Source organism: Salmo trutta, chromosome 15, assembly GCF_901001165.1.
Source record: "Salmo trutta chromosome 15, fSalTru1.1, whole genome shotgun sequence".
NCBI lineage: Eukaryota > Metazoa > Chordata > Actinopteri > Salmoniformes > Salmonidae > Salmo > Salmo trutta.
In genome coordinates this window covers 52422433-52445605 of record NC_042971.1, presented here as the reverse complement: position 1 = coordinate 52445605, position 23173 = coordinate 52422433, and the positions used below count along the sequence as shown (strand labels likewise).

At 42.9% G+C, this 23173-nt stretch overlaps 3 protein-coding genes across 15 annotated transcripts in view; 2 read left to right on the top strand and 1 right to left on the bottom strand.

Moving 5' to 3' along the window:
• The first annotated feature begins 84 nt into the window (after nucleotides 1–84).
• hnrnpd (heterogeneous nuclear ribonucleoprotein D) lies at nucleotides 85–5066 on the top strand. 11 transcript variants are annotated; one of them, XR_003866838.1, is made up of 8 exons: nucleotides 85–271; nucleotides 1020–1188; nucleotides 1540–1701; nucleotides 1922–2053; nucleotides 2281–2380; nucleotides 2540–2692; nucleotides 3080–3632; nucleotides 4454–5066. XR_003866838.1 is itself a non-coding variant. In XM_029692076.1 (8 exons), the coding sequence occupies exons 1-7, from the start codon at nucleotides 111–113 to the stop codon at nucleotides 3148–3150; spliced, it is 933 nt and encodes a 310-aa protein (XP_029547936.1). In that variant the 5' UTR covers nucleotides 85–110; the 3' UTR covers nucleotides 3151–3179; nucleotides 4454–5066. The 11 variants fall into 11 exon arrangements, 9 of the variants coding, with proteins under 9 accessions (XP_029547936.1, XP_029547934.1, XP_029547932.1 ...); XR_003866837.1 differs by having other exon boundaries at nucleotides 3080–4022; XM_029692076.1 differs by having other exon boundaries at nucleotides 2540–2680; nucleotides 3083–3179.
• LOC115149317 (vesicle-associated membrane protein 8) lies at nucleotides 4513–7224 on the bottom strand. Its single transcript, XM_029692086.1, has 3 exons — nucleotides 7035–7224; nucleotides 6212–6373; nucleotides 4513–6055 (listed from the first exon to the last, which is right to left on the bottom strand). Exons 1-3 carry the CDS (start codon nucleotides 7035–7037, stop codon nucleotides 5912–5914), a joined length of 309 nt encoding a protein of 102 aa, XP_029547946.1. The 5' UTR covers nucleotides 7038–7224; the 3' UTR covers nucleotides 4513–5911.
• A 4190-nt stretch (nucleotides 7225–11414) lies between these two features.
• Nucleotides 11415–23173, top strand: part of mat2al (methionine adenosyltransferase II, alpha-like) — a 37199-nt gene continuing 25440 nt past the window's right edge. Inside the window, exons 1-4 of one of the 3 annotated variants that reach the window (XM_029692066.1) lie at nucleotides 13522–16684; nucleotides 16898–17076; nucleotides 18320–18626; nucleotides 18723–18914. Coding sequence is in view for 1 of the 3 variants with exons in the window: in XM_029692064.1 (XP_029547924.1) it covers nucleotides 11574–11649; nucleotides 13169–13246; nucleotides 13384–13506 (277 nt within the window). In the remaining 2 variants the exon portion in view is untranslated. The other 2 variants (XM_029692064.1, XM_029692065.1) reach the window with 2 other exon arrangements.

Here is a 23173-nt window from a genome sequence, read left to right as displayed (position 1 = left end):
AACAAGACAGACGAGAGACAGTCAGCAGCTGTAGTACGCTTGCGTTAGCACGCAACCTCGACAGCACCTGATTAGCTAGCTACCTTTAGCAATTTGTGCAACATAAAAAAATGTCGGACCTTGAAACCGGCGAAGATCCAACTGTGGTGAAAATGGAGGAGGACGGAGAGGCTAGCACCGAAGAGCAGACGCCGACCGTTGCAGAGGGCGGCCAGGCAGGAGAATCCGAGGGATCAAAGATTGATGCCAGCAAAAACGAAGAGGATGAGGGGTGAGTGAGACCGCTAACTAGCTAGCCTAACGTTAAGATAACTGTCGTTCCCTATATGGCTAGCTAGTTAGCTCAGTTTTGAAGAAGGGACAAGTAGCTAATTGTTATAATTTTGACATTTCCTCGCATCGTTGGCAAACTTAAATGAGGAACAACTTGAGTTGAATGCCAATACCGAAATATTACAGACAGAGTGCTGCTGATGGAGGGATGGGTGATCCTTTCAGGGCAGGTCAGGTCAGCAGCATCACTGTCTCCCTGTTGTTGTGGCTGTCATCCTTCAGCTCCCAGGCGACCAGAACCTTCCATTTTGCTTACATAGACAGACGGTGCTTGCTGGATTTAGAGTTGTGTATATGAGAAATGGATGTAGAAATATGATACTGCTAGGCAGATGCTGGGGTGGCCTAGGGATGCTGTCTCTGGGTAAGTTTTAGTGACGACCTGGGAGATGTTAGTTAAATCATCCACTACAAACATACAGCTTGTAAAAGCTACAGCATTATCAAATGATGTCTTTGCTAATTGTCATAATCATAACTATAATGATAACGTTGACCCTAAACCATGACTTTGGCTATGTTCCCTCTCTAAAGGCTTTAACTCTTTCTTTCCTTTCCTTCTTTCCTACTGATGGGTGAAAGGAAAGCATATGAGAAAAGGAAATTATTAGAGAGAATTGGAACACAGCTGCAGTCTGAGAATTTGTATGCAGAATGGAAATATCCGTATCTGTCTCAAAATGCAGGAAAATGTTTGTTGGTGGTCTGAGCTGGGACACAACAAAGAAGGATTTGAAGGATTACTTCTCCAAGTTTGGGGAGGTGGTAGACTGCACCCTGAAGCTTGACCCCATGACAGGCCGGTCCCGAGGGTTCGGCTTTGTTCTGTTTAAAGCAGCTAACAGCGTTGATAAGGTATTCCTGATTGTGTTCAATGGTATTGATCATGCTGGATGATTGTGAAAGATTATTTTATATCTATCTCTCTTATATAGTGTGAATATGGTATTAGATTTACATTTTAGTCATATAGCAGAAGCTGTTATCCAGAGCGACTTACAGGAGCAATTAGGGTTAAGTTCCTTGCTCAAGGGCCCATCAACAGATTTTTCACCTAGTCTGCTCGGGGATTCGAACTAGCAATGTTCTGGTTACTGTCCCAGCGCTCTTAACCTCTATGGCATGGCAGCAATGGGATGGGAATCATTTTTGCTCTATCAGTTTCCTTATTATAATGATGTTTTATCTGTGGCTTGCCTCTGGTAGGTGGTTTTACAGAAGGACCACAAGCTGAATGGGAAGGTGATCGACCCTAAGAAGGCCAAGGCCATGAAGAACAAGGAGCCCATCAGAAAGGTCTTTGTAGGAGGTCTTTCTCCAGACACTCCAGAGGAGAAGATCAGAGAATATTTCGGTGCCTTTGGAGAGGTAGGCTACTACAGTAGACTTTTAAAAAAGATTACATTGACAGATGTTCTGTAGAGTTTGCTAGCCTGGGTACCATTTTGAATGATCGGATCAGACCAAACTAGTTAGCGGAACGAGTCGATATTGAGTGTTCGTTTCCTCACAAGTCGACAAGCCTTCTAAACATTGAAACCTTGCTGAATAAGAGGTTATTATATTCCTGTGTTGTCTGTGTGAACAGGTGGAGTCCATTGAGCTCCCCATGGAAACCAAAACCAACAAGAGACGAGGCTTCTGCTTCATCACCTTCAAAGAGGAGGAGAGAGTGAAGAAGATCATGGAGAAAAAGTACCATAATATAGGATTAAGCAAGGTACAGTACATCATGGCTTACCCTGCTAATACTTCCCACAGAATATGTTTGGTAGCTCAAAACAAGTTTTACTTTGCCTTCAATGCATGTTTTTCAGATGGCATTTCCTTGCCAGGTCCAGTTGGTGATCTTTTAGTATTATTAATGAGAATACACTGCAGTGTAATGTCAGTCAGAGTTTGAAGCTTTAAAGCATGGTTATTGAAATGTTTTATTCCTGTCTTCAGTGTGAGATTAAGGTGGCCATGTCCAAGGAGCAGTACCAGCAGCAGCACTGGGGCGGAGGTGGCAGAGGGGGATACCCCTCCAGGCCTCCCGGCAGACAGGGTAAGTTGGCTGGATAGAATAGGTAGTTCCCTGCACCAATACTTTGCATATATTTAGTAGTACTGTATTACATTTGAGTAATGATATGTATGATGTTTGTTAAATCATATGTTTTTGGTCAATTCAATAATACCAAATGGACAATTTGTTGTATTTCAGGACCCAATCAGAATTGGAACCAGGGATATGGCAACTACTGGAACCAAGGTTACGGCAACAACTACGGCAATTATGGCTACAACAACCAAGGCTACGGTGGCTATGATTACTCTGGTTACAACAACTATTACGGCGGATATGGTGACTACAGCAGTATGTCATATTTTTGGTGAAGGCACACTAAGAAAACAATGTACTTATTAAGTATGTAAATAATGTGTATGTATGGATAAGTTGACAATGGACTTTTTCTCTTGAATCTTATTGATTAACTGTATGGTTTATATTTTAGTATTTGAGTGAAATTCCATCATGCTGTACATGCTGTAAATAAATATAAAAAAATGACATTAAAACCAACAATATTGTTAAAAACGCATTACCTTTATTCATTGTTTTCCGTTTCCTAAATTACTAAATATTCAACACAACAAAGGAAATATGTAATGAAAATAACTGATTTTGAATATGTACTACTATCTTATCTAAGAGCTAGAACTATCATATACTCATATAATAATGTTTTTTCTGTCCAATCAGCAGACCAGCAGGGTGGTTATGGGAAGTCCCCCAGGCGAGGTGGTCACCAAAACAATTACAAACCGTATTGATGTAACAGAAGTTCCACACATGCAGACAGGTATGTTTTATAAGTCACCTACAACAAACCTAGATAAAGTGCAATGTATCTACCTCTGTATAATAATAATAATAAACCCTCATAATGTTTTTCTCTTTATAGTTTTTCACAGCACCTGAAAAGTGCTTTACAGTAGTCTTAACATAGAGGCTACATTCTTTTTTTGGTGAATTATTTCTGCTGCCTCTTATGAGCCATTTTGTAACTGTAAAGTTAACAGGTATAGTACTACTATTACTACAGTAAAATGGATACCAAGAGATAAGGATTTACAAGGGAAAAGAGAGTGAAAGAGAGAAAATAATAATGTTGTCTCCTAACTCTGACATATACCTTGTTTGTACCTGCCAGCGGAGCTTCCTTGCAGGCCATGAGCTGACCTCCCCGGTACTCTCTGGCCCGCTCAATGCGGACCGGGTACGAGAGGCGTACACTCTCGAATGCTGCCATTTGGTATGGTCTTCCAACATCCTGTCTCAGCATTGTAAATAAAAACTAAGTGGGACATGTCCGGCTTTGTCCACTTTTTTTTATTTTCATTTGTTTAATTTCTGTAATGTGTTTTTTTGTAATGTAAAACTTAAATACAAATTATGTAATTTTAATGCCATTTTTTACAGGCCCTTACTCCCCCGTCAAGTAATGGTAAATTACAACATGATACTGAGAAAATAACTATTTACTTTTCAAAGGACACGGCTTTCTCTGGACTTTCCAGTGTCTTTTTCATTCCTAATCATACCTGTAATTCTTGCTTTTCTTTATTTAGCTCTTGTAGCAGTAATAGCCAGTAGTCCATGAGCTAAAACCTGGTTTGTACTTGGATGCTACTGCGTTGGAGAAGTGCGTTATTTTTGTACTTGTATTGTTTGCTTGTGTTACTGACAGCGGTGGGAAAACTTCTCCTTTAAACGTTAATTTTCCTCTAACAAAATTCTCTTTTTAACCTTTTGAGAAAGTATCAAAGTATCTCTATGTTTCCTGGAAAGTTGCATGTAATGCTTTCTTTAATGTGTATCTTTTTGACCAATTGAAGGCATTACTCATTGGTTTTGTATTTGGGCTTTGAACTCTTTAATTTGTCACACTTCAGGATTTCTAGCTTATGGACTAACTTGTTTTTAATTCTTAATTGTAAGACATATTTGTATCTATTGTATTGTGTTTTCTTAATGGAAACGGTAAAGACGGGATTCCTTTGACATTTAGTTGTAGCCCTACTAGTGTGCAGTGACCTTCATCATTAACAGTTTGACTTGTTTTGTCTTTTTCAGGATGGAAGATTGAAGGATATCTTGTGAAGGAGCGTTGGCAGACGAAGTGACAGGTTTCAGTCAAGAGTTTCCTTTATTATGGACGGCTTGAGACAGGACACAGTCAGAGTATTCAGTTGATCTACGCACATTGAATTTATGTTCAGTGTTGTATTTCGTTGTTTCTTCTTGCAAAGCTTTTAAAAGTTTCCTATTCGTCTTGTATTGAGTTACACTGTGTGAAAGGAATATATGCAGAATTATATTTAAAAGTTGATTATTCACTTACGCTCAGTGTTATCCCTTTTGTTAAATGTGTGTTATATTCTATGTAAATTGCTTTTTTGTTAAGGCATAAATTACCATTATTGAAACCCAAATAGGATTAGGATACTTAATTGTCCCTGAGGTGGAAATTTGTCTTCGATAAATAAAATTGGATTGGTCAGGGCCAGAAAATAAATTATTTATATTGCGGTCAAAAGCAAATGGAAATGGGCCCTTAAATAAATCTATATCCTTTATCGTAGTTATCACAAGTAAACATTTTGTTAATATATATTTGACATGGTACACAGAAATATAGAACATTCAGAAATCATCAAAACATTTAAATAAAAAAACGTATCTGAAATTGAAATGGATTGTTTTTTTTACAGTGTTAACTGTTTGTTACATTAACCTTTACCCTTGGACAGTATTATATTGCTAGTGGAGTGTAACTGTATACTGTAATGAAGTGAACTATTGTGGCCACCTTTTCTAAAGCAGCAATCAGCAGTTGAAACAATAACAAAGCGACTCCCCGCCCCTCTTTTGGTTAAAAGTTGCGGGATGGGGTTGGAGAAATGTAACTACTCAAATTCATAGACGGTGCGATGGATGAAAGGACTGACTATCCATGATATAGCATTTGTAGTTTTAACCATGGTTTGAGGATATTGTGTTTGTTTACATTTACTTTGTTTACAAACATTGAAGTAAAACAAGCTTATATTTGGGGTTCTGATGGGGTACAACAGTTGAACTAAGCTCATGAGGCATTTATAAGTTACATTCTTCAACAATCAATGGGTACATATCAACTTATAAATCAGAAAATGTATGTAGCAACTGCAGATTGCCCCTTTAAGCACAAATATAAAGCATTCAATGCACCCTGATGCTGTGAGAAGAGGCCCCTTACCTGTAATATTTCTCTTGTGACAAAAATACACAATCTAATGTATGTTATTAAACATCAAATGAACAGATATAATCTAAAAACAATCAAACAAATTCCAGGACGCTTATTTACAGAAGTCATAATGTGAAATGTTATATTTCGTCACGTTACTATACACAATCCACCTTGAGCCTTGGGGAGAAGACCAGAATGAAACCACAGTTTCATCAAATTCAAAACATGACTGTTGGTGATCGTGGTTCATCCTATTCCTTTTAGCGAGGATGTAGTACTGTAGGAGTCCGTGAGGCAATTTAACTGGGGATGACACCTGTAGCAAACAGGATGATGAGGATGAGGATGATCAGAACTATCACTCCAATGATGATCATCATCTTGGCGTTCTTCCACCAGTACTTGCGGGCTACCCGCGTGGATGTCCTCTGAAAGGAGTCTGCCTGAAAATTCAAGGAATTATGGAAGGTTAAGTCAAATATAAACCAGAAGCATATTGGCTGTTCAACACCTTTCTCTAGACTAGAGGAACCACTACTTATCACCTCACCAGGATAAAGGTTAAAAAAATACTATTGTCTTTCTCTTATAATACTTACGGTTGCTTGTAGGTCATGTGTCTTGTCAACCAAGTCATCTAACCTCTCTCCCCTCTCCAGTACTTTGTTGATGTTGTCTTTGAGTATAACTTTAACTTCATTGACTTGGCCCTGCACTGAGTCCATTTTAGAGGAGGCTGGCTGTTGAGAACTGTAGTCAGCCTACAGAGAGGAAGAGGAGAGAATCTGCTCTGAATATTATCCACATATTAGGTATGACATACTGTAACCATAGTTTTCAGAATAACATGACACTTTGCTACTGTATGATAGACATTTTTATGATCCATTTCACCACAGATCATCACACAGACAAAGAGAATGGAAAACCTGTGTTTGTCCAGTATGGAAATGTTAATCTGACTTCGCAAAAAATCAAGACTCATCCATATCAATTCACACAAATACAGGAGCCAATACACAGGGCAGAATGCAATTCAAAAACACCGGGATATACAGTATAATTTGAACATATCTGAAAGCAGGCCAAGCAAATATTGCTCTATCGCTCAGCCTCAGCCATTCCTGTATTGACATTCTCCCGGCTAGACAGTATTTTTCACTTCCTACAAAACAGCTAGGTCACTGCTTTCTTTAGTCCCAAAAGTTATTGGACTGTTGGACATTTACTTACACGGAAGTCACATGTAAATAACTATCTTCACAGCCTATCCTGCCTGACCCTGTTGTTTATAGTCTTTGTTCCTTTAATACCACTGCTCTACTCACTGTAGTGCATATAGTTCAGATCATTAGTGTGCCCTCAAGGCATATGACTGCCTCACATTCACAGCTTCCATTTGACAAAAGTAAATACACTTACCATGTCAGAACAAATGAATTTATCCACAAAACAAAGAACTACTCCACTTCAGAGGGTAAATGTTTCACAAAGATGTATTATCCAGACAAATTACTAGCATAGCAAATAAAGTAAAGGCATGTAAAGTCAGCTTCAGACAGCTGTAGGTTGAGACACAGGCGAACAGGCAGGTACAGACACAGGTTCCACACAGCGCTGCCCCTCCCTGTAGTTACACATTAACTACTTCTGCTGCACTGGAGCTCTACCATTGGCCCGACATTAGTCACTCATCTCTTTACATAGAACTAGGATTAGTAGAATTGAGATTGCTCTGAAACCCCCCAGATGTCCATGGTCCACCCCATAGTGCATGTATAGCACTTGAGATAGAAACAAGATTTGGAGAAATTACATGACAAGCTGATCTTCTGAATTTGAATGCCCATTCTACCTATTCTGATTCTATGTGTCTTTGGGACATACCATCAGCTGTCCTAGCACCTGATGCAGGTCAGCGCTGGGCAAAGGTCACTTTATTTATCAGGGGGCTGTTAGCAAAGGAACTACAGATCTGGAAGGCAATAAAAAGTGAAGTCACTTGCTTGCTACATAAGCTACATCTGATTTCATAAGAATGCTAAATAGTTAAATAGTTACCCGGACTATCTGCATTGACTCTTTTTGCTCTAACTTTTTTTGATTCATCACATACTCTGCTGCTACTGTTTACTATCTGTTACTTTTTTCCTATTAATATGTACATATCTACCTCAATTATGTACCTTGTACCCTTGCACATTGACTCGGTCCTGGTATCCCCTGTACTGTATAGCCACGTTATCGTTCCTCATTGTGTATCTATTATTACGTGTTTTATTTTATTATTTCTCTATTTTCTTTCACTCTGCAATGTTGGGAAGGGCCCGTCAATAGGCATTTCACTGTTAGTCCACACTTGTTATTTACGAAGCATGTGACTAATACCATTTGATTTGATTTCCATGGCTTGCCATGTTGTTCAGATCTCTCTGTTCCAAACATGAGGCTAGTACCAGGAAGAGGAGGACATACACTATATTTATGGAAATAAGCTCCACTCTTGTTATTTTAAAGAGACAGATATTTCCTCCCTCAAAGCAGTCTAAATGTTTTGACATGTTTGAGTGTTACTGTATTTCATAGAAAAATGTAGTCACTTTTCTTCTCTATATAGGGTATAACTTGAAGAAAATTTCACATGAAACATTCCCCTTTCTTTGGCCATCAAACAGTAGGAAAATACTACTGTAGGTATGTGTAACCCATATGATATCCCCTTGATTTGTGGTGAAATCTGCCCTTGTAACTCCATCTAATCCAGTACAGTATAAGGTTGTAAATGGATATTGTTAAGGAATTGATGGGCCCTCCTGGACTCATACTGTAGGTGAGCTCTGACACAGATTTAGGACACCCAATCCTCTGACAGGATGTGGTATCTGAACCTGATTGCCAGCACATGGAATTACACATACTGTAGTGTAGTAATAGTTTGCTCACCCATCCAATGGAATGGTTCTTCGATACAGAGCTCCAAGCGGCAGTTGTGTTAGGAATAATTGACCCCTGCCCCCCTCTCTCTCACACACACACACACACACACACACACACAAACACACACACACACACACACACACACACATACACTAGCCTACATGAAATCTTGCACCTCTGACAGCAAGGTCAGCAAGGATGATCTAGCTTCTTGCTACAATGCAGTACACTATTGTTATGGTCTTGGTTGATAGGCTACAAGTTAAAACTGTTGTATTTATGCTGCAATAGTTTGTGTCGGGGGGCTAGAGTCAGTCTGTTATATCTGGAGTATTTCTCCTGTCTATCCGGTGTCCTGTGTGAATTTAAGTATACTCTCTAATTCTCTCTCTCGGAAAGAGCCCTAGGATCATGCCTCAGGACTACCTGGCCTGATGACACCTTGCTGTCCCCAGTCCACCTGGTCGTGCTGCTGCTCCAGTTTCAACTGTTCTGCCTGCGGCTATGGAAACCTGACCTGTTCACTGGACGTGCTACCTGTCCCAGACCTGCTGTTTTCAACTCTCTAGAGACAGCAGGAGCGGTAGAGATACTCTGAATGATCGGCTATGAAAAGCCAACTGATATTTACTCCTGAGGTGTTGAACTGTTGCACCCTCTACAACCACTGTGATTATTATTATCTGACCCTGCTGGTCATCTATGAACGTTTGAACATCTTGGCCATGTTCTGTTATAATCTCCACCCGGCACAGCCAGAAGAGGACTGGTCACCCCTCATAGCCTGGTTCCTCTCTAGGTTTCTTCCTAGGTTCTGGCCTTTCTAGGGAATTTTTCCTAGCCACTGTGCTTCTACACCTGCATTGCTTGCTGTTTGGGGTTTTAGGCTGGGTTTCTGTACAGCACATTGTGACATCAGTTGATGTAAGAAGGGCATTATAAATACATTTGATTGATTGATTAAAATAAATTCTTAATCTGTGCTGTAGTGCTCTTCTTGTTTGGACAATGTCCTTTTTCGGGAGGAATTATTGCTTGCTTTGTGAGATGAACTAACCTCGTATTATGTAGCGCCATTTCACTGTCACTGCAGTTATCTCTGTCCATCTGATACAAGTGTGCCTGTCACCGCTACTTTGTGACAACTCAATACATCTAGGCCTATGTTGGATTAGAAAACCTATACACAGTTTTAAAACATTATTGTAGCCTACATTGTGTTAGCTAGCAAAATGGCTAGGCCGTTAAATTGATGGTGGGGAGTCGACTCCTCTCGCATCTTTCACAGCAAAGGAAGAGCTAGCTAGTTTCATTAAATAACCTATAGATAGGCACAATACTTTTAATTGCACTTTTAGGCCTAATTAAATTTATGCATTTGGCGATGTTCAACTTCTATTCACTGGCACTATGGATAGTAGCTTAGCCGTACTCGTTGATAGCCAAACATGTACTTTAATATACTGTTGCTGAATTTACGTGCGATATACTGATTACTAAGATATAGCCTATGCGCACGGTTCCAGCTGTCTTTCTGCCTGTCCCGATCCTCGCTGGCTCACATGCTTTCTCTCACTATGAAAAACGCTAGTGTGTGTTTGGTCTTCCGTCTGTTGCGTGTAGAGTAGCTCAGCCTACTCATTGATAGACCCTATTTTAGTGAACTTGCGCGAGATATTGCAAGCCAAGAAATTGGGAGATACAGCATTGCGATAGCCTATACATCTTTTGATGACCGATGCAAGGTTCTGCATGTCTGCAACTCTGCATGGTGGCCGACATGCCTTAGCTATGCATGTCTGTGCCCCTCCCCTCTAAACCCATTGTGGCTCTACATTAACAGAGTTGATTCAAAGCAGGGCATTCCAACTAAACTTTTTGAAAATGGCTAGTTCACTTTCTCATCCATAAGTGCAAATACGGTTCAGCAGCTCAAATCAGCAGAATGCGGACATTGTTATTAAGGACGTCTACCACGCTACAATAATTATTCTGATCACACTTCATCAATTTAAATATTATTGGGACACCTATACATTTGGCAGCCAAGCACGAGTTGTCAGTATAGGCTATTATCGTCAAACGGTGAAATATCTTAACGCCAAGCATAAAACCTCCAGGCGTCCATCATAATAGTCAATTCAATTTAAAAAAAAATCCGAATTACAGGGAGCAGCTTGGAAAAACTATTCATGTGTGAATCATCCTCTGGAATAACGCACACGCTTGGATAAGCAATAAGGCACGAGAGGGTGTGGTATATGGCCAATATACCATGGCTGAGGGCTGTTCTTATGCATGACACGGATTGTCTGGATACAGCCATTAGCCGTGGTATATTGGCCATAAAGGTTAAATAAATAAAATATATCACCCCCCCCATCAAAGCAGTAAAAATACATGTTTTGTCATACACATGTTATATACAACGCTGTCAGCCAATCAGCATTCAGGACTCGAACCACCCAATTTATAATAACTACATAACTAACATCTCTAGTCCAATAGGGCTATAACATGGCACATAATAGGGTTATCAGCGTGGAGTGCGCCGTGGGATCCGTGGGATCAGCAGGAATATCACTGACATATTGTAGTTCTTACACATCACCTTCTATATTCAAACAGGATAGGCCTTGTATAGACTAAATTGATGTGCAACAAGGCAGCATCATGCACGTGTCAGTCCTCTAGAACGCAAATGTGTAGTCTTCCTAGTAGGACTCTGCAATAATGAAGTGGTGTACGTGTTTGCACAACCGTTTCAGCGTGTTTTGGGAGTCGGGAAAGTGTCGATTCCTTCGACTCCAACCACAGGAGTCGGAGTCGACTCCAGTGCATCACTATACATTTCCAGTAGGCGGCGCTAGATCAGAAGCAAAACTTAAAATATTGTCGCCTACTGTAGATTAATCATTAGTCGATACGATAGTAAGTAGCCTATATATATAGCATCTGTTTCAGTTCTAACTTCAAATTCAACAAGCTTTTGATTGTAGCAATTGTTCAACCGACCAACTGAAGATGAATCCCAGCGGCAACAGACCCAGTGGGAAAACATTCCTTTTTACATCGGAGTCAGTTGGAGAGGGACATTCTGGTTGGTGGTTACTTTCCATGCGTTTCTAGGCTATACGGTATATGTTGTTGTACGAGTGTAGCACCTTTAGCCTACTGAACTATCACACGTAGCTTTACTCGTGCATGACATGTGCTCTTTCTCTGTTATGGATGTCAGTTTGAGGGCTAATAACAGCATTGCATACTGTTAAGCATGGATAGTAGTGTCTGTTTTTATTATCGGATCGTGCTTACTGTTTAAACTGGGACACACTCTTTTCACGCCACCTCGATACAGCTACGACCGGACGTGATTTTTCGTTGGAGGTTATGGAGGATTATTGCTAACCCTTAACCTAATAACCCTAACCTGCTGTGTAAATTCACCTAACCTGCTACGAAAAAGTCACTTCCGGTCGTAGCTGTATCGAAGTGTCGTGAAGCGAGTGTTTCTCGCGTAAACTTTCACTTCTACATGCGCATCTGCAGTAGTAAGCTCGCAAGACTTTCAGATGATTGTACGATGTTACATCATCTGCAGGACTTTGGAAAAATGTCTGTCCACCCACTTCAGTCTGGGCCCATACTCTAAATCCTAACCTTAACCCTACCCTTACCCAACCTTAACCATTTTAAATGTGAACTTCAATGGGGTAGGGATGTCCTAAGGTTCCCAGATAGCGTGGACCCTTCAGTTTTTGGTGGATTCACAATAGTTTTAAAGCTAATTTCCTGCAATTCTACACATTTTGCCATGACTTATGCCAGAGTGAGAGTGACTAACAAAATCAATGGGGGCCCCATGGAGGTCAGGGCCCCAGGGCACCTGTCCTGCGTGCCTGGTTGGTATTTGGCCATGATTACTACAAGTTTAGATAGCTGGCTAGACAATTGACCAATACATTTTTTTTGTTGCTTTGCTGACAATGCTAATTGAGTGACTGTCAGTGACTAAAATAACAAGAGAAAAATTGCTGATGCACAACTACATTTCGAACTCGCACATTCTACTATTCTAACTCTCAACAGTAAGTTGAGACCCCGACTGAGTTCCTAAAATAAATATGTGGTTTGTTTTTTTGGTCAGAGGGCCCCCCTAATGGCCTAGGGCCCTTGTCGCTTACGCCTGCAGCCAGCCCTGCTATAGAGAGCCATAGTAATGGTGTATTTTTGTAGGCACAAACTCCGTCATGTCTTGTTGCCCAAAGCCTATGGAGAAATTAATGGGATTTTGGGATAAACACCCAAAATAAGGTCTGTGGTAAGCACAGGCTTAGGAGATCTTATACGTTTTGTTCTATGAGCTAATCTTCATCAGCTAATGTCCCTTTGGCATTTATCCCAAACCCCATTCTAGCCCCATTCATTTCCCCCATAGGAATGGCTGAACGAACCAGAGGTAACTCATTTCTGTTTTTTAGGACTACAAACTGGCGAGCTCTCAAGTAGCTTTGTATGAATGCAAATGACTTTACATTAATTACTGTCACACAGAATATATATATATTTTTTAGCACTTAGGTTATCAATATTTATTAAACAATATCATTTTTCCCCAGACAAAATGTGTGACCAAATAAGTGATGCTGTCCTTGATGCATACCTAACTCTGGACCCTGACTCCAAAGTGGCTTGTGGTAAGTTTGTCCAGTTTTACATTCTCTAAAGCTCTTATATGTTAATAGACAAACACGACTTTAACAATAGTTGTTTTTCATTATTTCATATCTGAATGACCTTTCACCTCAACATTGCTGAACTCTTTCTGCACTAGAAACTGTTACGAAGACGGGTATGATCATGCTGTGTGGAGAGGTCACCTCCAAGGGTGTAGTGGACCTCGTGGAGGTGGTCAGGAACACCGTTAAGAAGATTGGTTACGATCACTCCTCCAAAGGTACAGTCACTCACAGAGCAGATTTCGCCTCAGCCAGGGTTACCAGTCTGTTCATGCATTTAGCAGTGGTACATCTAATCTGTGCAAGAAAACATCTACAATTTAATTAGAAAATACAGTAAATTGGTTTTGACTGATACAGCATGAGGTGAATGACTAAGTGAAAGCGACTTATATGTAGGGCTGGTGTTTCTTCCAGGATTTGACGATAAGATGAAACTGTGTATCTGTCTGCTTCTATTTGACTACTGTCTCCTACTACATGTTGTGACTTACAATGTAGGATCTTAATTTGAGGCAATTTGCTACAGCAAGAAAATTGTCCTGCAGCAACAAGAAATGTGAATTATTATGTGGAATATAATTCATGTATATTTGTGTAGGTGTTGATACATTTTTCGTTAGGGCAAATCAATTCTGAAATTTTGAAAGTGGAAATGAAAACTTTAGAACCTTTTTTAAAGCTAAAATACACTACAAGTTTGCAGCAACAAAATAGTGATCAAATGAAGATAGTACATCTGTAAGGTCCATGTGCTAATGGATACTTCCTATTTCTTTTTATCTTGTCAAAGCTTGTGCTTGTCAAGGCCAAACAAGGAAATTAATCGTTCTAGTTGTAAACAGAAATCGGATATCAGCTTTATTTTCTCGTTTATGGTGTCCAAATTCGGCATTGAGTAACAGAAAACAAATAACAACAACATTTATCGCATTTTTCGTTTAATTCATAGCTGGAAATACACGCCGCCTAAGATAATATTCACAGTGCATAGCAGGTGTTTGCTTACAGTCTGGGTTGAGCTGCAGTGTCAGCAGCAGAGGGCTGGGGACGAACAAAATCTGAATACAAGCTGTGGGTGGATAGGCAATGGCATGGCGAGAGAGATTGGGGTTGTTTGGGAGGGAGTTTAGCCCCTCTGTGGTTCTTCCTGCTATCCCACCTTGGTTTCTCCCTCAGCCAGTGATAGATCTAGGGTTGCTTGAGGCTAAGAGCTGTTGAGGAAGGAGTAGATTCAGTTGTAAGTGAACATTTAAGAACACAGTACTATGCTTTCTTGAATATATTCACAGATGGATCTAAGGACCCTAAAACAGGGAGGACAGGAGCAGCTTTTAGTGTTCCTGAGTTTAAGGTGGCAGTGATGAAAAGAGCCACGGATCATTTATCTGTTTACACAATGGAGTTGTTGGCCATACTATTGGCTGCAGAGTGGGTGGAGGTGGTGAGGCCAGACAGAGTAGTCATCTGCTCTGACACCTGTACAGCACTGATGAGATTAAATGAATTTGTGTCTCAGAGCAGACAGGATGTGTTGTATGAGGTTTTGCAGCGCTTGTATAAGGTGAGACAGATGGGGGTATTTGTGACGTTCCTCTGGGTACCAGCTCATATGGGAGTAGAGAGGAATGAGGAGGTGGATGTTATCACCAAGCAGGCTCTTAAACATCCTAATGTTGACATGGAATTGTCAATCAGTAAAGCAGAAGCCAAGAGGTTAATAAGAACAGTGGTTAAAAACAAATGGCAAGAGTTGTGGAATAAGGGAGAGAAAGGGAAGACCCCTGTATAAGATCCAGGAAAAGGTGGGGCAGGGAGGTCCTCAGGCCGAGAGAGAAGGGAGGAAAGTGTAGTCACAAGGCTGAGACTGTGACACACAAGTACATTGAAATTCGTAGGGAAACATTCAACTGGGGGGTGTGATCATTGTCAGGAGGAGATGGAGACAGTTGAACATGTTCAGTTTCAGTGCCAGGAATATGTGAGGGAAAGGGAGTGATTGTTATTAGATTTGAGGAATAATGGTGTTAAGTGAACTGGGGAAATCTTCAGGGGCTGTAGTATTTAATTATGTATTTCGTTTCCCTAGGGAGATGAGATTATTGGGTATGATTTAGACCTTCACTGTCTCTGGTCCACACTCCAGTCAATTTGGTGGCGGTAATGCACCTGGTTGCCAACCGCCATATACAATCCACAGAAGAAGAAGCAGGAGTAGAGCGCTCGTCAAAGGAGTCAGCTCATGGGTGACGACGGATGTTCATGTTGACTACATGAAGAGAATTCCTGGTGTGGTTGGTGCCCGGTGTCTGATCCGCTGGGTGAATGGGGAAAAAGAAGGAAGTCTGTCGGTCCTGTTGTTTTTTTTTATAAAGAGCAAATACCTACGCATGTGAATCTTGGTTATGTAAGAACTTTCGTCCAAAAACCACTACGGTGTAAGAATTGTAAAGGATTTGGCCATGTTTCAAGTGTGTGCAGACGAAGAGTATAGTGAAGAACGGTGTGTAGAAGGAGAACGGTGGTGCAATTGTGGTAGGGATCATGTCCCTGGAGTGCCCTGTAAGGGTTGAGGTGGCAAATGTTAAAGCGGTCAAATCAAATCGCTTATGCGGAGGCAATTTTAAATAATTGATAAAACAAGTGATGCTAGTGAAGATATGGTTGTGGATACACCACAGCCTGTAGTAAATGTTTGCTGCCAGACAGAATAAACCCTGTGTGTCTTTAAAAAGGTGATTTATTTTTTTTGCGTTCATTGCCACAGTTAGAAACTGTAGAGCACAAGTCATAAAGAACTAAAACAAACTGGACATTATTGTGGCTGTGGCAGAAACTTTTTTGGGACTGAAGTATTTTACATCTGAAGACTTGCAAGAGGTACTGGTGCAGGAAGACCTGTCCTCCCAGGTTCCCCTTGAGGCTGTGTAGGGATCAGATCTATTTCATAAATTTATTGATAACAGAAAAGTTGTTAGATTTTATACATTTTTGGGGGGGGATCCTGTTTCCATCCCGTGCAGTTGGTGTCGGGATGCACATTAAATTGTGTGGTCGCCAAGATGCCGTAGAAGACGTTTCTGTCAGGACAGAGAAAGGATTAAACAATTTTGTGACAGCCAGGAAGATACAACTTGGAATGTTAGCTAAGATGCTTAACTTATCATGAAGTTAGCATGCCAATAGGACGAACTCCACAACAACTGAACATAGTTGGCTTGCACCACCTGGATAGCTTGCATTAGCCGGCTAACGTTACTGCTGACTAGTAGCAAGCTAGCCCTACCTGGCTACTGGCTATAGTCATGCTAGCTAGTAGTAGCTAGTGGAAGTAAGTTAGTCCCTCAACCAGCAACAAGATGAAGCTGCCCGGCCAGAGGTACCTGCTGCAGAAAGGTGAGATTTCTACAGTACTTTCTGTAGCTAATTTAGCTAGATAGTCTGTCTGCCTGGTGCTTATTGACTGAGTAGGCTAATAATGAACTGCAGTTATTGTGAATGGTTACCTATCTGTCCCTTTGCATAGCTATTTCTTACACATGCAATACAACTATATCCAGTTAGGCTACAGTCAATGCTGATATTGTGTGTATGTGTGTGGGGGGTCAGAATGTGCCTGCAAAAGGATAGACTGCATCTGAGCAGATCATCATCAACTTCATCCAGTTACATCAGCCAATACAGTTACAATCGGTGTCTGCCCTGACAGTCCTGAAGGATGACGGAGAGGACGACATCTTCACCACGGCAAACAGATCCCTCTGTCCAGACCTTCACTTCTGTTACCGGTAAGTTAGGGAAGGTGCCTAAGAAACTGGGTGATATTTTTAGAATTCAGGAAAGTCTTGTGTTATGATGATTATCATCATTTCCTTTTGAATCGTGGTAAGTTTTACAGTATTAGTAGTGAACCGGTGTAGGAAGTTGTGGACACATCATTGTGCTACTTTTACCTTTTGCACAGATTGTACCACAGTGTGTTCAGGCAGGAGTATGGGGAACAGAATGGGCCTGAGATGCTCTCAGCCCTAGAGAGGCAGGTTGAGGAGTATAATCTTAGGTGCCGGCGGGATCTGCGCCAAGATTGAGAACCTCTGTAGGAACCCCTCGCGTGGCTATCTACTCCCCACTGATGAAGCGTGTCCATCAGGCCAGACACAGTGAGGAGCTCTGCTTCATTGATTTCTCTGGGAACATGGAACAAGAGAAGTGCAGAGGTTTATTTTTTTCCTTCTCTTACCCACACCTGTGCTGGCAGTCTCCCCTTGGGGTTATCCTGATTCAGTCTGAGGATGAGGCTACAATCCTCAAGTGCCTTCAACTGTTGAAGGACTTCCTTAGGGAGGATGCCTTTGCAGGGAGTGGTCAGGCTGAGCCTCGCCTCATTACAGATTTTTTTACATTTTAGTCATTTAGCAGACGCTCTTATCCAGAGCGACTTACAGTAGTGAATGCATACATTTTTCTCCGTACTGGTCCCCCGTGGGAATCGAATCCACAGCCCTGGCGTTGCTAACACCATACTCTACCAACTGAGCCACACGGGACTTAGGGAGGATGCCTTTGCAGGGAGTGGTCAGGCTGAGCCTCGCCACATTACAGATGACTGCAAGGCAAAGAGGAGAGCATTAGGGAGGCCATTTCCAGGGTCCAAACTACTCCTCTGCACCTTCCACCTACTCCAGGCAGTGTGACTGTGGAGCAAGGAGAGAGGAGTAGACCTGAGAGACAAGCAGACCCTCTTCGCTGTCCCAAAGACATCATGTATGACAGGGAAGAGATGGTCGAGCCCCTCTATCAGCAGGCAAAACAAAACACATTTGTAGCCAGGTTAGTGTAGTATAACAGTATAATGAGGTGCAGTCCATTAACTTTTGCTTTATTCTCAGTAACTTTTCAGTTTTAGTATTTTTTGTAATTGAAATTTACCCAGTCCTTCTTTGGGATATGTTGTTATTTGGGATACATTTTCCCTTTATACTTTGTAACTAGTATGTGATAGTTCAAGTACATATTTTACTCTAATTACAGGTACAAGAAATTCATGACCTACTTCCATCGACTGTTCAGTTGTCTAGAGTGTTGGGCACTCAGCTATCGGGAGGAGCTGCCAACCTGAGGGAATGACACCAATAAGGCAGCATGCGGATCCTTAAGGATAAAATCCTCCAGAGGACGAAAGTGTTAAATCTCCCTGCGACTGGAGGCTTACTATGAGGCACAGATGACTGACGTTGTCCTTGGCCGCTGGGAAATGTTCCAGCGCTCACATTTTCTGGCCCAGGACAGTAGCGTCAACCCATCTGACATCGAGCAGGTGAAATAGTGATGAATACAGGTGTGTAATATAATTTTTAAATATTATGTGGTCTTTTATTATTTGTTGTATCTTGTATTATAAGTTGTCTATCTTCTCTCTCCTAATGTCTGTCAGGTGTGGGGAGAAGCAGTACAGGGTGAAGGGCACCAGGCCAGACCTATACTGTGGACATGTATTTGTCCAGTAGGGCACACGGAGCTCCATGCAGACACCAGGCTGCTGTGGTCCAGATATACAAATGCCTGTCCAGCAACATCCTCCTGACAACATCGGAGATGAGGGCTGAGTTGCCGAAGACAACAGGAGGTAAAATAGTGGCAATTTTATTATTGTTTATGGTTACACAATCATTTTCATGTGAATATTTGATGTACCAAAGCAGAGTGCTGAAGTTGATTAAATATCTCTTATAGCAGTAATACCTCTGTATTTTCTGCAGCCACTGAGACAGCCCAGTCAGTCACTAGATGGTGAGAACAGCCCAGTCAGTCACTAGATGGTGAGAACAGCCCAGTCAGTCACTAGATGGTGAGAACAGCCCAGTCAGTCACTAGATGGTGAGAACAGCCCAGTCAGTCACTAGATGGTGAGAACAGCCCAGTCAGTCACTAGATGGTGAGAGCAGCCCAGTCAGTCACTAGATGGTGAGAACAGCCCAGTCAGTCACTAGATGGTGAGAACAGCCCAGTCAGTCACTAGATGGTGAGAACAGCCCAGTCAGTCACTAGATGGTGAGAACAGCCCAGTCAGTCACTAGATGGTGAGAACAGCCCAGTCAGTCACTAGATGGTGAGAACAGCCCAGTCAGTCACTAGATGGTGAGAACAGCCCAGTCAGTCACTAGATGGTGAGAGCAGCCCAGTCAGTCACTAGATGGTGAGAACAGCCCAGTCAGTCACTAGATGGTGAGAACAGCCCAGTCAGTCACTAGATGGTGAGAACAGCCCAGTCAGTCACTAGATGGTGAGAACAGCCCAGTCAGTCACTAGATGGTGAGAACAGCCCAGTCAGTCACTAGATGGTGAGAGCAGCCCAGTCAGTCACTAGATGGTGAGAACAGCCCAGTCAGTCACTAGATGGTGAGAACAGCCCAGTCAGTCACTAGATGGTGAGAACAGCCCAGTCAGTCACTAGATGGTGAGAGCAGCCCAGTCAGTCACTAGATGGTGAGAACAGCCCAGTCAGTCACTAGATGGTGAGAACAGCCCAGTCAGTCACTAGATGGTGAGAACAGCCCAGTCAGTCACTAGATGGTGAGAACAGCCCAGTCAGTCACTAGATGGTGAGAACAGCCCAGTCAGTCACTAGATGGTGAGAGCAGCCCAGTCAGTCACTAGATGGTGAGAACAGCCCAGTCAGTCACTAGATGGTGAGAGCAGCCCAGTCAGTCACTAGATGGTGAGAGCAGCCCAGTCAGTCACTAGATGGTGAGAGCAGCCCAGTCAGTCACTAGATGGTGAGAGCAGCCCAGTCAGTCACTAGATGGTGAGAACAGCCCAGTCAGTCACTAGATGGTGAGAACAGCCCAGTTAGTCACTAGATGGTGAGAGCAGCCCAGTCAGTCACTAGATGGTGAGAACAGCCCAGTCAGTCACTAGATGGTGAGAACAGCCCAGTAAGTCTTTTTTTTAAACCTTTATTTAACTAGTCAAGTCAGTTAACAACAAATTCTTATTTACAACGAAGGCCTAGGAACAGCCACCTTTCGGTTACTAGTCCAACGCTCTAACCACTAGGCTACCTGCCGCCCATGACTGAGACAGCCCAGTCAGTCTTTAGATGGTTAGTGAGAACAGCCACTGAGACAGCCCAGTCAGTCTTTAGATGGTGAGTGAGAACAGCCACTGAGACAGCCCAGTCATTCTTTAGATGGTGAGTGAGAACAGCCACTGAGACAGCCCAGTCAGTCTTTAGATGGTGAGTGAGAACAGCCACTGAGACAGCCCAGTCAGTCTTTAAATGGCGAGTGAGAACAGCCACTGAGACAGCCCAGTCAGTCTTTAGATGGTGAGCGAGAACAGCCACTGAGACAGCCCAGTCAGTCTTTAGATGGTGAGTGAGAAAAGCCACTGAGACAGCCCAGTCAGTCTTTAGATGGTTAGTGAGAACAGGCACTGAGACAGCCCAGTCAGTCTTTAGATGCTGAGTGAGAACAGCCACTGAGACAGCCCAGTCAGTCTTTAGATGGTGAGTGAGAACAGCCACTGAGACAGCCCAGTCAGTCTTTAGATGGTGAGTGAGAACAGCCACTGAGACAGCCCAGCCAGTCTATAGATGGTGAGTGAGAACAGCCACTGAGACAGCCCAGTCAGTCTTTAGATGGTGAGTGAGAACAGCCACTGAGACAGCCCAGTCATTCTTTAAATGGTGAGTGAGAACAGCCACTGAGACAGCCCAGCCAGTCTATAGATGGTGAGTGAGAACAGCCACTGAGACAGCCCAGTCAGTCTTTAGATGGTGAGTGAGAACAGCCACTGAGACAGCCCAGTCATTCTTTAAATGGTGAGTGAGAACAGCCACTGAGACAGCCCAGTCAGTCTTTAGATGGTGAGTGAGAACAGCCACTGAGACAGCCCAGTCAGTCTTTAGATGGTGAGTGAGAACAGCCACTGAGACAGCCCAGTCAGTCTTTAGATGGTGAGTGAGAACAGCCACTGAGACAGCCCAGTCAGTCTTTAGATGGTGAGTGAGAACAGCCACTGAGACAGCCCAGTCATTCTTTAAATGGTGAGTGAGAACAGCCACTGAGACAGCCCAGCCAGTCTATAGATGGTGAGTGAGAACAGCCACTGAGACAGCCCAGTCAGTCTTTAGATGGTGAGTGAGAACAGCCACTGAGACAGCCCAGTCATTCTTTAAATGGTGAGTGAGAACAGCCACTGAGACAGCCCAGTCAGTCTTTAGATGGTGAGTGAGAACAGCCACTGAGACAGCCCAGTCAGTCTTTAGATGGTGAGTGAGAACAGCCACTGAGACAGCCCAGTCAGTCTTTAGATGGTTAGTGAGAACAGCCACTGAGACAGCCCAGTCAGTCTTTAGATGGCGAGTGAGAACAGCCACTGAGACAGCCCAGTCATTCTTTAGATGGTGAGTGAGAACAGCCACTGAGACAGCCCAGTCAGTCTTTAGATGGTGAGTGAGAACAGCCACTGAGACAGCCCAGTCAGTCTTTAAATGGCGAGTGAGAACAGCCACTGAGACAGCCCAGTCAGTCTTTAGATGGTGAGCGAGAACAGCCACTGAGACAGCCCAGTCAGTCTTTAGATGGTGAGTGAGAAAAGCCACTGAGACAGCCCAGTCAGTCTTTAGATGGTTAGTGAGAACAGGCACTGAGACAGCCCAGTCAGTCTTTAGATGCTGAGTGAGAACAGCCACTGAGACAGCCCAGTCAGTCTTTAGATGGTGAGTGAGAACAGCCACTGAGACAGCCCAGTCAGTCTTTAGATGGTGAGTGAGAACAGCCACTGACACAGCCCAGTCAGTCTTTAGATGGTGAGTGAGAACAGCCACTGAGACAGCCCAGTCAGTCTTTAGATGGTGAGTGAGAACAGCCACTGAGACAGCCCAGCCAGTCTATAGATGGTGAGTGAGAACAGCCACTGAGACAGCCCAGTCAGTCTTTAGATGGTGAGTGAGAACAGCCACTGAGACAGCCCAGTCAGTCTTTAGATGGTGAGTGAGAACAGCCACTGAGACAGCCCAGTCATTCTTTAAATGGTGAGTGAGAACAGCCACTGAGACAGCCCAGCCAGTCTATAGATGGTGAGTGAGAACAGCCACTGAGACAGCCCAGTCAGTCTTTAGATGGTGAGTGAGAACAGCCACTGAGACAGCCCAGTCAGTCTTTAGATGGTGAGTGAGAACAGCCACTGAGACAGCCCAGTCAGTCTTTAGATGGTGAGTGAGAACAGCCACTGAGACAGCCCAGTCAGTCTTTAGATGGTGAGTGAGAACAGCCACTGAGACAGCCCAGTCAGTCTTTAGATGGTGAGTGAGAACAGCCACTGAGACAGCCCAGTCAGTCTTTAGATGGTGAGTGAGAACAGCCACTGAGACAGCCCAGTCAGTCTTTAGATGGTGAGTGAGAACAGCCACTGAGACAGCCCAGTCAGTCTTTAGATGGTGAGTGAGAACAGCCACTGAGACAGCCCAGCCAGTCTTTAGATGGTGAGTGAGAACAGCCACTGAGACAGCCCAGTCAGTCTTTAGATGGTGAGTGAGAACAGCCACTGAGACAGCCCAGTCATTCTTTAAATGGTGAGTGAGAACAGCCACTGAGACAGCCCAGCCAGTCTATAGATGGTGAGTGAGAACAGCCACTGAGACAGCCCAGTCAGTCTTTAGATGGTGAGTGAGAACAGCCACTGAGACAGCCCAGTCATTCTTTAAATGGTGAGTGAGAACAGCCACTGAGACAGCCCAGTCAGTCTTTAGATGGTGAGTGAGAACAGCCACTGAGACAGCCCAGTCAGTCTTTAGATGGTGAGTGAGAACAGCCACTGAGACAGCCCAGTCAGTCTTTAGATGGTGAGTGAGAACAGCCACTGAGACAGCCCAGTCAGTCT